The following is a 13786-nucleotide window of genomic DNA, read 5'->3' as shown; positions in this document are numbered from 1 at the left end:
ACCAATAATTATATATAATACAGCTTGAAACAGTGTGGTCCCGTAGGGATATTTTTTCGGAAGTTTCCCTTTCAAGTTGCTCCTCTACACAGTCACAGAGCAGCAGGGGAAGACAAGCAGTCAGTATTGTAAGAATTGTGTGTTCGGCGCAGATTTGAAAGGTACGTGCTCACTCTCAGAGGGAAGTAAAAACATTCCTCTAGTAAGAAAGCTGCAGGAGTCAGACAGATATTCAGTCTTCCTTGCCTCTTTGCTTTGGATACAGTGACACCCCTGAAATAGCTTTTTTTTCATTTCACAAAACAAAGGCTGTCACCTACTGTCACAATCATCATCCCTCCTCTTAAGGGCGCTCCGGTCCTTTTCTATTTTAGTTGATTTTGTGCACCTGCCCCCTCTTTTGTCTCTCCTTATTCGAGCCTGGTGCTCTCGCTATTCCTGGCTCAGCACTGGGAGATGGACACCTGGAAGCCCGGCTGCCAGCGGGTCCAGGAGAGACCCGAGGGCACAGGCTTCATCACGGCGTCCTGACCGTCTGAGACCGGGGCTCGGAGCACCTGGTCTCGTTATCCTGTTTTTAACTCCCTGTTCCTGTTCCGGATCCCGTTCCGGATTTAAACCCCGTCTGTCTCTGATGGTTCTCCCGGTTCCTGGACCCTGGACTGTGCCCCGGATTCCTCTTTGGACTGTTTGGACTTGTTTGCCTGCGCCACGCTCCCCCCCGCGTACCCGATCACCTTCGTCACGCCCCCCTGTCTGTCATCCCATCCTGATTCCTCATCGTGTTTGCCCTGTTGTCCTTCTCCACCCACTTCCGGACTATACCGTCTGCATAGGGTCCTGAACTACGCTTCACACCTACATTATAATGTAGTAACCCAAGCATCACTGTCGTACTTACTAATTCATTTGACTGACAGCTTTATCCAACTTAAACCCCATTGGCCCCATTTATATGGGTAAAAGAGCTCAGGTCGAGAACCTTGCTCAAGGGTACAAAGGGCAGTGTCTCACTTGGGATTCGACCCCACTGAATCTTCCAGTTCAGAGCCCAGAACCCTGATTGCTGTGCCACACGGGAGCCCTACACTGCAGGGCTTAGGCAGAGTGAAAAAAGATCTGCAGCCATTCTCTTCCCCCACAGGCAGGCTGAATTCCGAAACCCAGACGTTTGAAAATCTAAGTTTCAAAACGTGCTTTTTGGAATAACCGGATTAGGTAACCAGGGGCGCCACAGACAGATCTGAATAGCCCCTTTGCTGCTCTTCTACTTGTTTTTACCAAATGTAAGCAGTTAGGAGTAAGCTCACAGTTTAATTTTCTGTTGAATTAATAGATACTGGTCAGAGTGTTGCATAGTATGTACTACACACCATGATATATATTGTATATGATACTGTATACCACATACAGTTATCATATAGTGTATATCATTTACTGTATTATATACAGTACATGTAGATGCATGCACTGTATATCACATTGCAATGGAAAGTTACCGAGAAAAAGTGTTTTATCCTAAAAATGCTGTTTGCTGTGCTGCAGAAGCAGCTGGTGATAGCACCCAGCTCGTCAAGGGCACGGGATGTTTTAATAACGTTTATCTCTGCTGCTTGAAGAAGGGAGTATGAGAAACTATCTGAATAACTGCTCTTCTCTGCTTAAAGCAAAAACCTATAAGGAATGGGAAATTACTGCTTCGCCTGTCCTTGAAGTGCTGCATCAGCTTAAAAAAAGATATAAAACAAGGGCTCTCCCTGCTTGCTTTTGAATCAGCTTTCACTTCTCTGCACAGACCAGTGATAGCTTTTTCCCACATTGCAATATGAATAAAGACCTTACTGAGTGAATGAGAACACCTCTCCTGGCTCTTCTTTGATAAAATTCCACGACAACATATATATATACATGTATGTAGTTCAAGACAGAAGGATTCAGGAAGTTCTCTGTTCAAGCCCTGACTTGAGATGTACAGTAAAACCCAGGCTTTGTTTCCATGATTCTGCACAGGTGAATCCCTTTGCTCGGCAAGAGAAGATTTCTGTTATGGGCTACTTCCACATTGAAAAGTAGAAAGAAGAAACACGACGTTTCGGCTGCCGAGTCTTCTCCAGGTTGGTCTTCCTCAACAGCTGAAACATCACGTTTCTTCTTTCTGCTTTTCAGCCTGGAATTAAACCTCTGCTTGTCCCTCTGCAGTCAAACGCTCACTGCTTACCTGCTCAAACCTTTTGTGCTTACGTAGACACTGATAAATGATACCGAACCCCATGCTGTGTCGGTCCCAGAACCGCATCTTACCTGGAATGACCGAGTCGATCCACACTGGGGCATGACCGCGCAGAGTGAATCCGAAACTCTTATTCCCTTTGTACACACGCACTGTCCTGCAATGGAAAAAGAAGAGATTGGAGACGGTCCACAGCATGTAACTAGATTGTGGCTGTGGCTCTATTACATGACTAACACACAAATCACTTTGAGAAAACAGGAGCGCGACCCATTCTTGTAACACCTATCATTATGTATTTTCCAGATCGGAACTGAAGAAACAGAGTGCAGTGGAGATATTACAATTAGAATTGTCTATATCCTGTCACCAGGTAGTAATTATGGGATGCTGAGAGTGAAATTAGAGGTTTTAAATTAGACTTTCTAATGCTCAAGGGAGTGAACGTGGACACGTACTGTAGCCACACAGTTCATAATAATAATAACAATGTTGCTTTATTAGCCCTATACAATTTCTTGCATTAGGAATTCGTCTTTTCGCATACCCCAGCTTTTCTCCATGGAGACACGGACAGGGAGAAGCTTGGGGTCAGAGCGCAGGGTCTGCCATTGTACAGCACCCCTGGAGCAGTTGGGGTTAAGGGCCTTGCTCAGGGGCCCAAGGGAATAGGATTCCTCTGCCCACCACAGGATTTGAACCGGCAACCTTCCAGCCACAGGTGCAGATCCTTAGCCACAGAGCCACCGCTCTGCCCACAGATCAGAGCTGAAAGACTAACTCACACATTATGCAGTCCAAAAAAAGGACAGAGGGCTGTGTCACGCTGATCTAACCAGCAGCATGCATAAATCACAATAATGCACAGCTGTTGGGAATAGGACTTTATCATACAACATGCATGGCACCAAGAGGCTGTGATCACTTCTGCTTTGGCAATATCTGAGGGGGCTTCATCAATATGGCTGCTGTTGGGAGGAAGCTCTTTCTTCACCTTCTTGCTCTCACACTGCACTTTGACCCCTTCCACAGTGAATTCTGGGATGCCTGGTGCCTTAAAACAAGGCCCCAGAATCCAGCATCCTCTCATTTCTGTAGAAGTGAATCTTAACAGACTGTCCTTGGAGGCGATAGATTGTGCACCACCATGCGCCAAACGATGTTGTCTAATTGTGAAGATTTTTCCGAACAGCCCAAGGTATTTTTAGCCGTTTCTGAATACCTCATTTGCTGCCTGTCTCTGAAGTTGTGGATAAAAAAAGAACATGCAGTTTTCCACAATATGAGCATAGGTGGAGGAAAGACAGTGCAATATATCACCCTGTTTGTCTAAGTTGTTTTTGTTTAGGATTAACCCACTGTTTTCTCTGGGTGATCCTCTGGCGCATCTTCCCCATTAAAGGAAAAGTGTCAGTTGTGCAGTTGCCATGGCAACTTCCAGGGACAACACCACCCGAGTCCTGTTATGTAAGCAGTACGAAAGGGAAGGCTTTAAATCCTTTTCCTGCATTTCGGTTTGTTTTCTTTTCCACAAGGCCGAGGAAAAGTGAGGATGAAAATTTGAAACTGTGAGAAAAATAAAAAAAAGACTCAAAAAAAGCCCAGCTGTTTTACTGTGCAGCATGCTGAAACAGATAAACACTGAGATAAGGAAGAAAACTATGTAATTTCCCCAAAGCTCTACCTCCAGCTGTGTGCTAATGGAGATGCACCCTGGAGTGATCTCCTCACTAGTGAGATTCAGCTGAGTGCAATAACAGGTTTCAGGTAATTAAACACCCCTTTCCCTAAGCTGGCTTTCAGCTGATTTCTGTTTGCAATGGGAAAATGTCTTTAAAGAGTGAATGAAACAGGGTTAATTAGCTCTTTAAAATGATCTCTGAAGGCTTTTTGGGGGGGCACTATAGTTTTAGATCTTAACATCTGTGTTGCCTTTGGCATTCAGGACAATTTATAGTAAAGAATCTGAAGTCACTCACAGCACTGCACAGTGAACTTATCAAGCACTTATCAATAACCAGTCACCGGAAAATGCCACGGCATTTTAAAAAAAGAGAAGGCAATTCACCCTGCAATAGCAAAATACAGTGACAGACTCTCAGTCCCCGCCAGTAAGCTAGAGATCATTAACAAGACTCATGATTCCCTTAAGGCGTTTTGCCTGCAGTCCCTGTATTGACAAGTAATTTGGAAGTCCGTGGTGCTGGAGCACAAACAGCAGTTTTCTGATTGCAGAGCTTTAGGGATCAAGCTATGCTCACCAGCTGTGCAAAGGCTAACTAACTCACAAATTGCGCAGTGCACATGCGATACGATTGGAGCAACATACACATCACTCTGCCCGATTTCACGTTTGCACGTCCTTTTACAGGATAAGCATCACGGATTTCGCCAACTGTTAACGAGATGGGTGTTCAGTCCTCAGTGGGGTAAACTCTGTGCAGGACACTCTTCACAGGACTGCTGATCTTCAAAAGAACCACAATAAAGCAAAACCATCTTGTGCCAATTCCTAATGTTTTTGAAAGCTCCAAATCTCCTTTCTCACTATTATAAGACTAAATATGTCCAATATATACAGTATATTACATTTTTATAAGCCCTCAAACAGTTTCTGACTTGGAAATGAGATTTCTTTATATCCCTTAGGAGTGTCGATGTTCTGACACCCCACATTCTACAAGAGGGACGTCACACTAAACTCTGCTTCTGAGTTATCAATCCTCTTTGCAATTAAGCAATTGAAATCATCGTTTAACCGGGCACAATTAACAGTTTATCTAGATGTTATACAGGAATGCAGCTACAGAGGTGTAATACCTTCAGAATAAAAATCCAAACAAAAGTGGACAGTTGAAAATTAAAAAGAAAAACATTCCAAATAATGAATGAAATCATTCCTTCCTCAGTTAAGAATGTCATGGTAGCATATTAATGAAGCAGGACTCAGACAAGAGCAATGGCCACGCCCCCTGGCCCGTCGGCCAATCCGGGATGTGGACAGGTCCTTACCTACGGTTGCCGCCGGCGCCGGAGTGCCCGGCAACCAGGGAGGTGCTCTTCCTCAGGCCCCTGGGCGCCGAGCTGTCCTCCCCGGCCCGCGGCACAGAGCTGGCCCGGGTGGACACCAGCAGCCTCTCGTGGTGGTCCTCGCTCCGGCTGCGGCGCAGGCGGCCCTGGGCGGTCTCCGTCAGGCTCTTCCCCCGGCGCAGGCGGCTGATCAGGCTCTGGGACACCACCTCGTTGAAGCGCTGCCGGTGCTTCTTGGGGATGAAGATCCTGACAAACATGGCGGGGCGAGACCGGGCATCAGCGGGCCCAGCCCAGAGATTACTGGATAATACCCGTTGCAGTTAACCCCATCTCCCTGTGTCGGGACACAACACACGTGGAAAACTTCCAAAGAAATCCCACAGGACAAAATCCAAATAACTTCAACAGTGGTGGCAAAAGACTACCGCCCAGCAGCGCCAGCAGTCCTGAAACTGCTTTGTAAAACGAGAACACCCTTCCCGAAGCAGAAGGATTTCTTTCCAGCAGGACCAGAACGTTCTGTGCTAGAGCTTCGCGCCTGAACTCATCCCGAGTATACAGCAGAGCAAGGCGAATCAGCCACATTTAACCCGTTGCAGTAAAAAACGATTCCGGAGAAAAACGACAGCATCCCCTTGATCCCGAACAGACAGAGAAATCGCTGAGCACATCAGAAGTGAATGAAAAGGATGAGATCTTTTTTTTTCCCTCCCTCCTGCTTTGCTCTGTAATCCCAGGAGAAAATACCAGAGGAGTTAAAAGAGAGAGAAAACACAGAATTGGTCCCTCAGGAATTGAAGGTTGCCTTAAGAGATAGCTGGTGCCCTAGTGGCAAGTTGACACACAGGGAGCTGTGTCTGCCTGATATACTGTACCAGGGCTTGGGCTAGGTGTGAAATGCCGGAGCGCAGAGACAATACAGGTGTTAGATCATATCATTACTGTGCCACCTCCACAGCCTCCGTCTCTCTCTCTCCCCCTCTTTCTCTCTCTCACTCTCTGCAGCAAACAGCTCGCTATATACAGTACAGAGTAAAGGCAGCCATCCAAAAGCAAACCCACCCTTTTCTCACAGCATAGAAGGCTCGAAAACAAAGTAAAATGACAGTTTTGTCAGAGTTTCCTTCTTCGGTGCAGTGCTTGTGTTGTTATTCCACCTTTCAACCCCAGGGAAACCTCAGCAAAGTTTGGCGCCAACGATAACACACAGCAGCGAGCCAGAGGCGGTCGCCACCCCGAAAGACATGCAGGGGGAAATTGTTTCATGCCTTAGGAAAGAGGTGGAAATCGCGCCGTTAAACAGGTCTGCCCAGCTGCCTCAGAACACCGAAATCAGTCTTTAATTTAACTACAGTTGGAATCGAACCAATTATTCTCTAGCCCAGCCTGTAGAAGACAGATTTGACATAACGTTTCTTTGATCCAACTGCTGTGCACAAACCTTACTTCGCTAAATTCTCTTCTCAACACCAAAGCGTACTATAAAATGCATTAACTATTGGTTAACCAGTAGGGAACTCAACAAAGATTTTCACTGGAGGATCTTACAACAGAAATCTGGACAATTTGCTTTGAAACAAAAGGATACCAAGAGTCTTAGGTGCTGTGCTACAGTAGTCATTTTCCCCATGTGACAGTATTCATTTATTATTTGCTAGGGAGCAAAGCTCAATATTATTCTTGTTTTAAATATACATGAATTCATATTCATATATACCTATTGCAAGTGCTCGTATATAACACGATTGGTTTTAAGTATATACAATTTCACCGGTGTGTGAAAATTCATCCTTATTTCAGAAGGATGTCAAAGTCATTCATCTGTATCTTTGCCTTCAGCTTTTGACAGTTTGTTAATATTCAATGCTTTCTCTTTGATTTTTGGATTAGAGAACCAAAGGAAGCCTAACATGTCTCTGCGTCTGGTGAAATTTGAAATTGGAGACAGAGCCCTCTGAAGTGAGCTGAATTAGCACTGACCTGATAAGCAGAACACCCACTGTAGTCTGTGCGGAGGGAATGATCAATGGTGATTGAATGAAGCCACAAGATATTGCATTACTGTACATCTCCATCTGGATGTATATTTATTCTAAAAGGAACAGGAGAGAGCTGCTGCCTCACAGCTCTTATATTGATTTCGGCCCCGGGGGAATGTCTGTATGGAGATTGCATGTTCTTAACACTTTGCTTCAGTTAAAGTGCCATCTCTAAATCATCCCCTATGCGCTTGTACACTTGTGTCCTCTGCAAGGGGCTGGTGCCCTGCCCAGAGTACTGTGCCCAGTGCTTCCTGGATAGACTTCTTCCCAGAAATAAATAAAATAAACTTTCCCAGAATGACGGGATTGGATGGAAGAACAAAACACAAATTCCACGGGGAAAAAATAGATGTTGGATTTTGTTGTTTCTTTGCTCTCTTGTTGTTATGTTCCGAGAAAAATGGCTGTTTCTTTTCAATGAGAGCTGAAACGCACATCCATGTCGTATAGGACAGGAAGCATTTTCTGCTGTTTTATATATATATATATGCCCCCAAGAATAGGGTGGAAGTTAATTTTAACTGAAGACAAATCCATCTTAATCAGCTACTGATCTCTAGTAATTAGCAGGGTGGTTCAAAGTGCTGGAAATACTACAAACCTGTTAATTCGTCTTTATTGTAAGCCCTTGGTAAGCTCTCCATCCATAGAGCAGATAACTCTCCTCTTTTGTAATATGTAAGGACAATGATGTCTAAGTATAATGGCATTCCAATGTGATCTTCCTTTATTAGGAAGTTCTTACAGTTGTGGAAGGCATGCATGCTCCCTGATAATTCTCTGATCTAAGGGGGGATAGTATATTCAAGAACAGACACTTACTTTCTTAAGATGAATCTAAAGGTCTTATCTTTCCACAAATTTAAGCAGCAATGTTAAATAATGCAAAATGCACACTCTCCCCAGGTTCACAACTTTACCAGTACAAAGACAACATTTAGGACCTCCATGAGTCCTAATGAGACATCTTCCATAATGGGACAAACCCTCCGATATTATTCTCTGCTTCATTCTGCAGATGGCATCTCCAGTCCTGGTCCTGGTGAGTCCTGCAGGTTTTCTGAAGAGCTGGGAGATGCTGTGAAACTGGTCCAGTCTAGCCAACAATGAGCTGTTTGAGGTCATTAAGAGCCCAGCTGGACTGAAACCCTTTAGACACACCTGCCCTGGCCCTCCAGAAGCAAGAATAGAGACCTCCTTTCTGTGACCCGTTTCTAAATCTTGACAAAACATTTGAAAAAGAAATTGTGTTCACTGAAACCAATTGTTCTTTAAATGTAAGTGCCCTTAGGTCATTTATCAGGGCAGACACAAATCCTCAGTAGTTGTACAGCTTCACTAATAGAGGAACATACTGCGTAGAGTCTCTACATTTCATGATCTGAATATGCAGTATGTTATAATATCCGTTAGTTATATGTTATGTTAGGTATATGTTAAACATTATAACAGTTACCTGTCAATCTAGGGTTTGCAGTAAAAACAAAATAACATTGTTCTCCCACTCAGCCTCTAGGTATGATAGTGTACCTCAGTATTTTAGGCGTCTCTGACTCTTACAAAATGTGATTCACAGAGCCAAGTAATTCATCTGAAACACGCAGTGGATTGATCGCTCGGCCAGAGCCGAGAGTCATCAGCCTGTCAGACATCGTGCTTCATTCAGCAGCCAGCAGGTTGACTTTCCACTTTTGTGGTGCTGGAATCGTCGAAGCTTCGGGATTGCTCTCCTGAAGAGCACGACCCACACTGCTGGTGTTAAAAACAAGCGCTTGAAGAGCCACCACAAAGCTCTTCATACCTACAGTATCCCCCTTAGACACACCAGCCAGCCCACTCAACTGCCAGTACGGGCCTCTGATCTGTCGAAACACTTCAGAATGTGGTGACAGCAGCATCACTTTGATTAACTGCACCTTACCTCTTTAAAAAAATGACTTAACATTTAAGTGACCTCAGAATGTTTCGGTAAGCTGGTGGTAATACTTGCAATAAATGAATCTCAGGCAAGCTTCTGTTCCTGAGGTGCTGTTCTCATGAAGTATGTTGGGAGCTCCCTCCAACACCACCACCGAGTCTGACTTAACTTAAAGAATACTATTTGAGGCATGGGACTGCCTATTCATACTACTACTGCGTCTGCTAGGTAGATGTTGCACCTTATTTTCTCTAGAAAACCCCTAACCTCGCCTGAAGATGGGAAAAAAAACCAGCACGGAAATCTTTTCCTCAATGATCCCAGATTCCAACAGATTCTTTCCTTCCATGTACTCATCAATGTGCATTAGCACAGTCATGTGAGGATCATACAGACTAACACTGGCAAGAAGATCAGAGAAGTTGGAGCACCAGCGGCACGTTTTCGTAATTAAATCACGGCCAAACAAGTTCATTAAAACATAAGATGCGCATGCAAGGAAGAGCTCGAGCTACAGGGAAGACTTGGGACTTGAAAGCAAAACCTGCTGTAGGCTGGGGAACTCCAGAATCCAGCCTGCTTTTGACCTCTCTGTCACGCCTGTTGCTAAAGATTTGGGAAGGAAAAACGTCAACTCAACGTCTCCTGGAAGACTGGAGCTGGACACCACCAGCATAACTGGTCAGCATGGGGGTGAAAGACCTTTGAGAACCACTGCAGTCTCTGCCAAGAGAGAGGTGGCAGAGGAGCAATGTTGCTTCGTTTCGCTACTGGAAGCTTAAACCCTTTCCTCAAAAAACCCAGTGGAGTCAGGTTCCCTCACTAATTGCCCAATCAACTGGCTGTTTTTCTCAAACCTGTAACGACCGACGAGATAAACGGTAAGACCTGCAGGACAGTGGACCTCCAGGTCACTACTGCTGCAGTGTCTGCTGATCATCTGCGAGGTGCCGTTCCACCCCCAATGCACAGGACAGGTTCGTCCTACGTGTGTGTAACCCTTCTGGTGCAGGATCTGTTCAGCAGGCCCTTTCAAAGAGGCTGCGAGGCCAGACAAGAGGAAGCTATTTTTATAGCAGCGTGGCCGGGACTGTGGCTGAAAATAAACCGCAGAACGCCCACGGACCCCCCACTCCATCTCCCAGGAAGCGCACCGAGTGAGCCCCTCGCTTACTGAGAGGCTGTGGCGCTCTCCGCCGAAACCTGTGGCGTCTGTTAAAGAAAACCTGGTAACCATGACAACCCTTGCATTCAAGCACCACAGTGCATGCCAGCCGGGAGACGGCTCTGTTCGGCACCCTGAGCTCAAAATAAAAACCTGCTGCTGCCTCCCGTGTCTGCGCTGTGCCAGGCCGCTGGGACTGACAGTTTTCCTGATGGGGCTCAATGACTGAAAACCTCCCGTGTCTGGGTCTGTCAGCACAAGCGCAGGGGTTGTGATTGACATTAACCTCTCAGTCTTCCAATATGTTAACTCTTGATTTCATCCTTCCGTTTTCAGTAACCCCTCCATCAGAAGAGTGCCGAGACAGATCCTAACCTGGCAGGCAGAGGGCACAAGGTGGGACTATAGGAGCAAGTCGGGATGGAGGCCCGATTTAAGACGCCAACCTGGACAACGTGTCATGTCAACCGTCTTTGGACTGTGGGAGGAAACCTGAGTAATCAGGAGAAAACCTACATTGATGACAGTAGAACAGGGAACTTCCAGACAGAGACAGATTTGAACCTAGGTCCTGAAGCTGTGAAGTGACAGCACTATCACAGTGCGTGGCACCACTGTGGCACAGATCAAGAAAAATGGAAGACGAGGACCTCACGAGTAGCTCAACCAGTAAAGGGCAAGCCCAGGATGAGCTCTGTGATTGTGGGTTTGAGTGTAGGTAATGTGACCTAGGGATTCCCCAAGAGATGGCAACAAGTGGCTGAGATGACAGGGTGGAATTAGCACGGGAATTACACAGCAACCCCGGCACCTTCCTGGGTGACTGTAGGCATGCGGCGCCTCTCCTCCAATCAGAGCTGATCGCCCTGCAGGGGGAGGGGCTTCCTGAGACGTATTAAAATGGGAGTGTCTCTAAGGTGGGCGAGGTCAGACGATTCTCCATACACTTCCTCTCTCTCCCCTGTGGGGGGTCTCCAGGAGTGTAACACAAATACAAATAGTATTGGGAATACAACATTTCTCGGCAAAAAATGATTGTTTTTTTCTTCAGGAACAGCATAGTCCCAAAGAGCAACTGTAGTCCCAGCCCAGGCAGTGAGTGAGAATACCAATGTCTTGAAGTGAAAGAGTAAAGAGATCACGTCATCACTTATGGGTTCAGTAGATTGTAATGCAGCACAATGGGGAATGGTGCAAAGTGACCCAACACAGAATGACAAGGCCCTCTGGTCAGTCTAATAGCCTGTACATCAGTTGTATCTCTGTAGTTTGGCTCTGTGCAAACTCAGTACATACGTACCAATCCCAACTTTACCACCCATTCCAATGAAAACTATTTGTTCCACTGCCCGTGGAACAGTTCATTCTGTGAAAACCCTCATTAACAATTAGTGATTAACACTCAGTAATGCACATCAATAGAATTCACTGACACTGAAAAAACAGCATTACTCTACTGCTAAAATAGAAACAGTAATTATTTCCATTAATGTACAATGGGCAAAAATTCTCCCTTTTTCCCCATGCAGTAGACTCACAACCAGAAGTACTCAAAATGCAAGGTTTCTGAACATTGCCAACGTGTCATGTGAAAACAACGCATGCTGGTACACTTGGCCCTCTGCCCCACAGGATAAGAGCCCTGGCGCGCACACGCACACACACAAGCTAAGATCCCCGGCACACACACACACACATGTTGAGACCCCCCGGCACACACACACACACATGGTGAGACCCCCGGCACACACACACACACACACACACACACACGGTAAGACCCCCGGCACACACACACACATGTTGAGACCCCCCGGCACACACACACACATGGTGAGACCCCCCGGCACACACACACACACATGGTGAGACCCCCCGGCACACACACACACATGGAAATTGACAAACACAGCAGAAGTGCCCCATGATGAGTTGGAGAGACAGCTTTGAAAACTGTGCTTTGATCACTTTGGTCTCCATAGAAACCAACAGCATAAAATCCAACTGTGGGAGGCAGATTCATGTTCTTAATTTGATATTCCTTTATAAATCGTGTCAATTGCAAAATGAATCTCCACCCCTCTGGGGTCAGAGCACAGAGCTGGTCTACATACAGTATTAGGCATATAGCACGGCCTAGGTTTGCATTGGTAACTGGGACAAGGAATGTCTTGAGACTATTTACAGGGGTTGGCGACTGTCAAAGAGACTCATGGGTGGTTTTTCAGGTCCTGACAGGAGGATAGCAGCCGATAGGTGGGAGGGAAGGATATTATTAGGAAGAGACGCCTGCGTTCCTTGGGCAGAACTCAAACAAGGACTTAGACAGTGACACACTACTGCAGCAGGCCAGCACTGCGTGAATAAATAGATACACACACACATGGTGAAACCCCTGGCACATACACATAGAGAGACCCCCAGCACACACACATGGAAATTGACAAACATAGCAGAAGTGCCCCACGATGGGTTGGAGAGACCCATCTGAGAGATGAAAATGTAAAGAAGCCCAGAATGCCTCCTGACTGCATAAGCAACATCTGTGTTTCCTGTTAGACTTGGACAAAGCAGAAGGCCGGAATTAAAGTAGAGTGTTGATGACCCAATGGTATCAGCAACGAGAAGCTTGGCCTGTAATTAAGTCCATGAGTGGTGAGAACAGATTAACAGGGCATATAAACAGAATGAGTTGGACCGTTCTAAATACGCTAATAAGACTCTGTGGATTTTTACTATTATACTATGAAAACAAAGTTTTTACGGATTGTTAAAATGCAAGCGATTGTAAAACAAACTGGTTTGGAAATTCGCCTGGACTACATGTTTTACAATCCACCACCAGGAGGCACTGCGGCCACCACTGCAGGCAGGCAGGCAACTGGAAACAGAGCATTTAAAAACCTAGTTTCTAGAATATACCATACTATGCGGATAAAGAAAACATTAGTAGCGATTTTGTTATAAGCAGTATTTAACTAAATTTGAAATTATAATCAATTACGGAATTCACTGAATTACATTAACACTATTAAGAAGCTAGTATCATGCTTATCACTGTAAATCTGTGTTTCTGTATCTGGTACAGGAAGGGTTAATGTATTTGTTTATATAGACAGAACAGAAAAACAGCCACATCCGGCTAGAGGTTTACTTTAAACGATGGGCAGGCACTAATCATGCCTTTCCTTCGCTTACAATTTCCTTCGCTAACAATCCCTCGCAGGTCTACTGAACAGATTCTCTGAACGGATTCTCTTCTTCACCCACTAACACACAGTGAAAACAAACGCCGGCCACCCTGCACACTGCCATGTCACAGGCCCACAGGGCTTGGAGGGGTCAAAGGTTACAGGGCCTGGAGAGGTCACAGGGCTCACTCCCTCAGGCCAATCACA

The 13786-nt window shown here is 45.6% G+C and overlaps 1 protein-coding gene across 5 annotated transcripts in view; it reads right to left on the bottom strand.

Moving 5' to 3' along the window:
* grid2ipb (glutamate receptor, ionotropic, delta 2 (Grid2) interacting protein, b) overlaps window positions 1-13786 on the bottom strand; it is a 71976-nt gene that overhangs the window by 22550 nt on the left and 35640 nt on the right. For all 5 annotated transcript variants that reach the window (XM_069180910.1, XM_069180909.1, XM_069180911.1 and 2 more), the window contains 2 exons: window positions 5243-5509; window positions 2302-2387 (listed from right to left, as the gene is read on the bottom strand). In XM_069180910.1, coding sequence (XP_069037011.1) covers window positions 2302-2387; window positions 5243-5509 — 353 coding nt within the window. The remainder of the gene's footprint in view (window positions 1-2301; window positions 2388-5242; window positions 5510-13786) is intronic.

Source organism: Lepisosteus oculatus, chromosome 19, assembly GCF_040954835.1.
Source record: "Lepisosteus oculatus isolate fLepOcu1 chromosome 19, fLepOcu1.hap2, whole genome shotgun sequence".
NCBI classification, from domain to species: Eukaryota; Metazoa; Chordata; class Actinopteri; order Semionotiformes; family Lepisosteidae; genus Lepisosteus; species Lepisosteus oculatus.
This window is presented reverse-complemented; position numbering and strand designations above follow the sequence as displayed.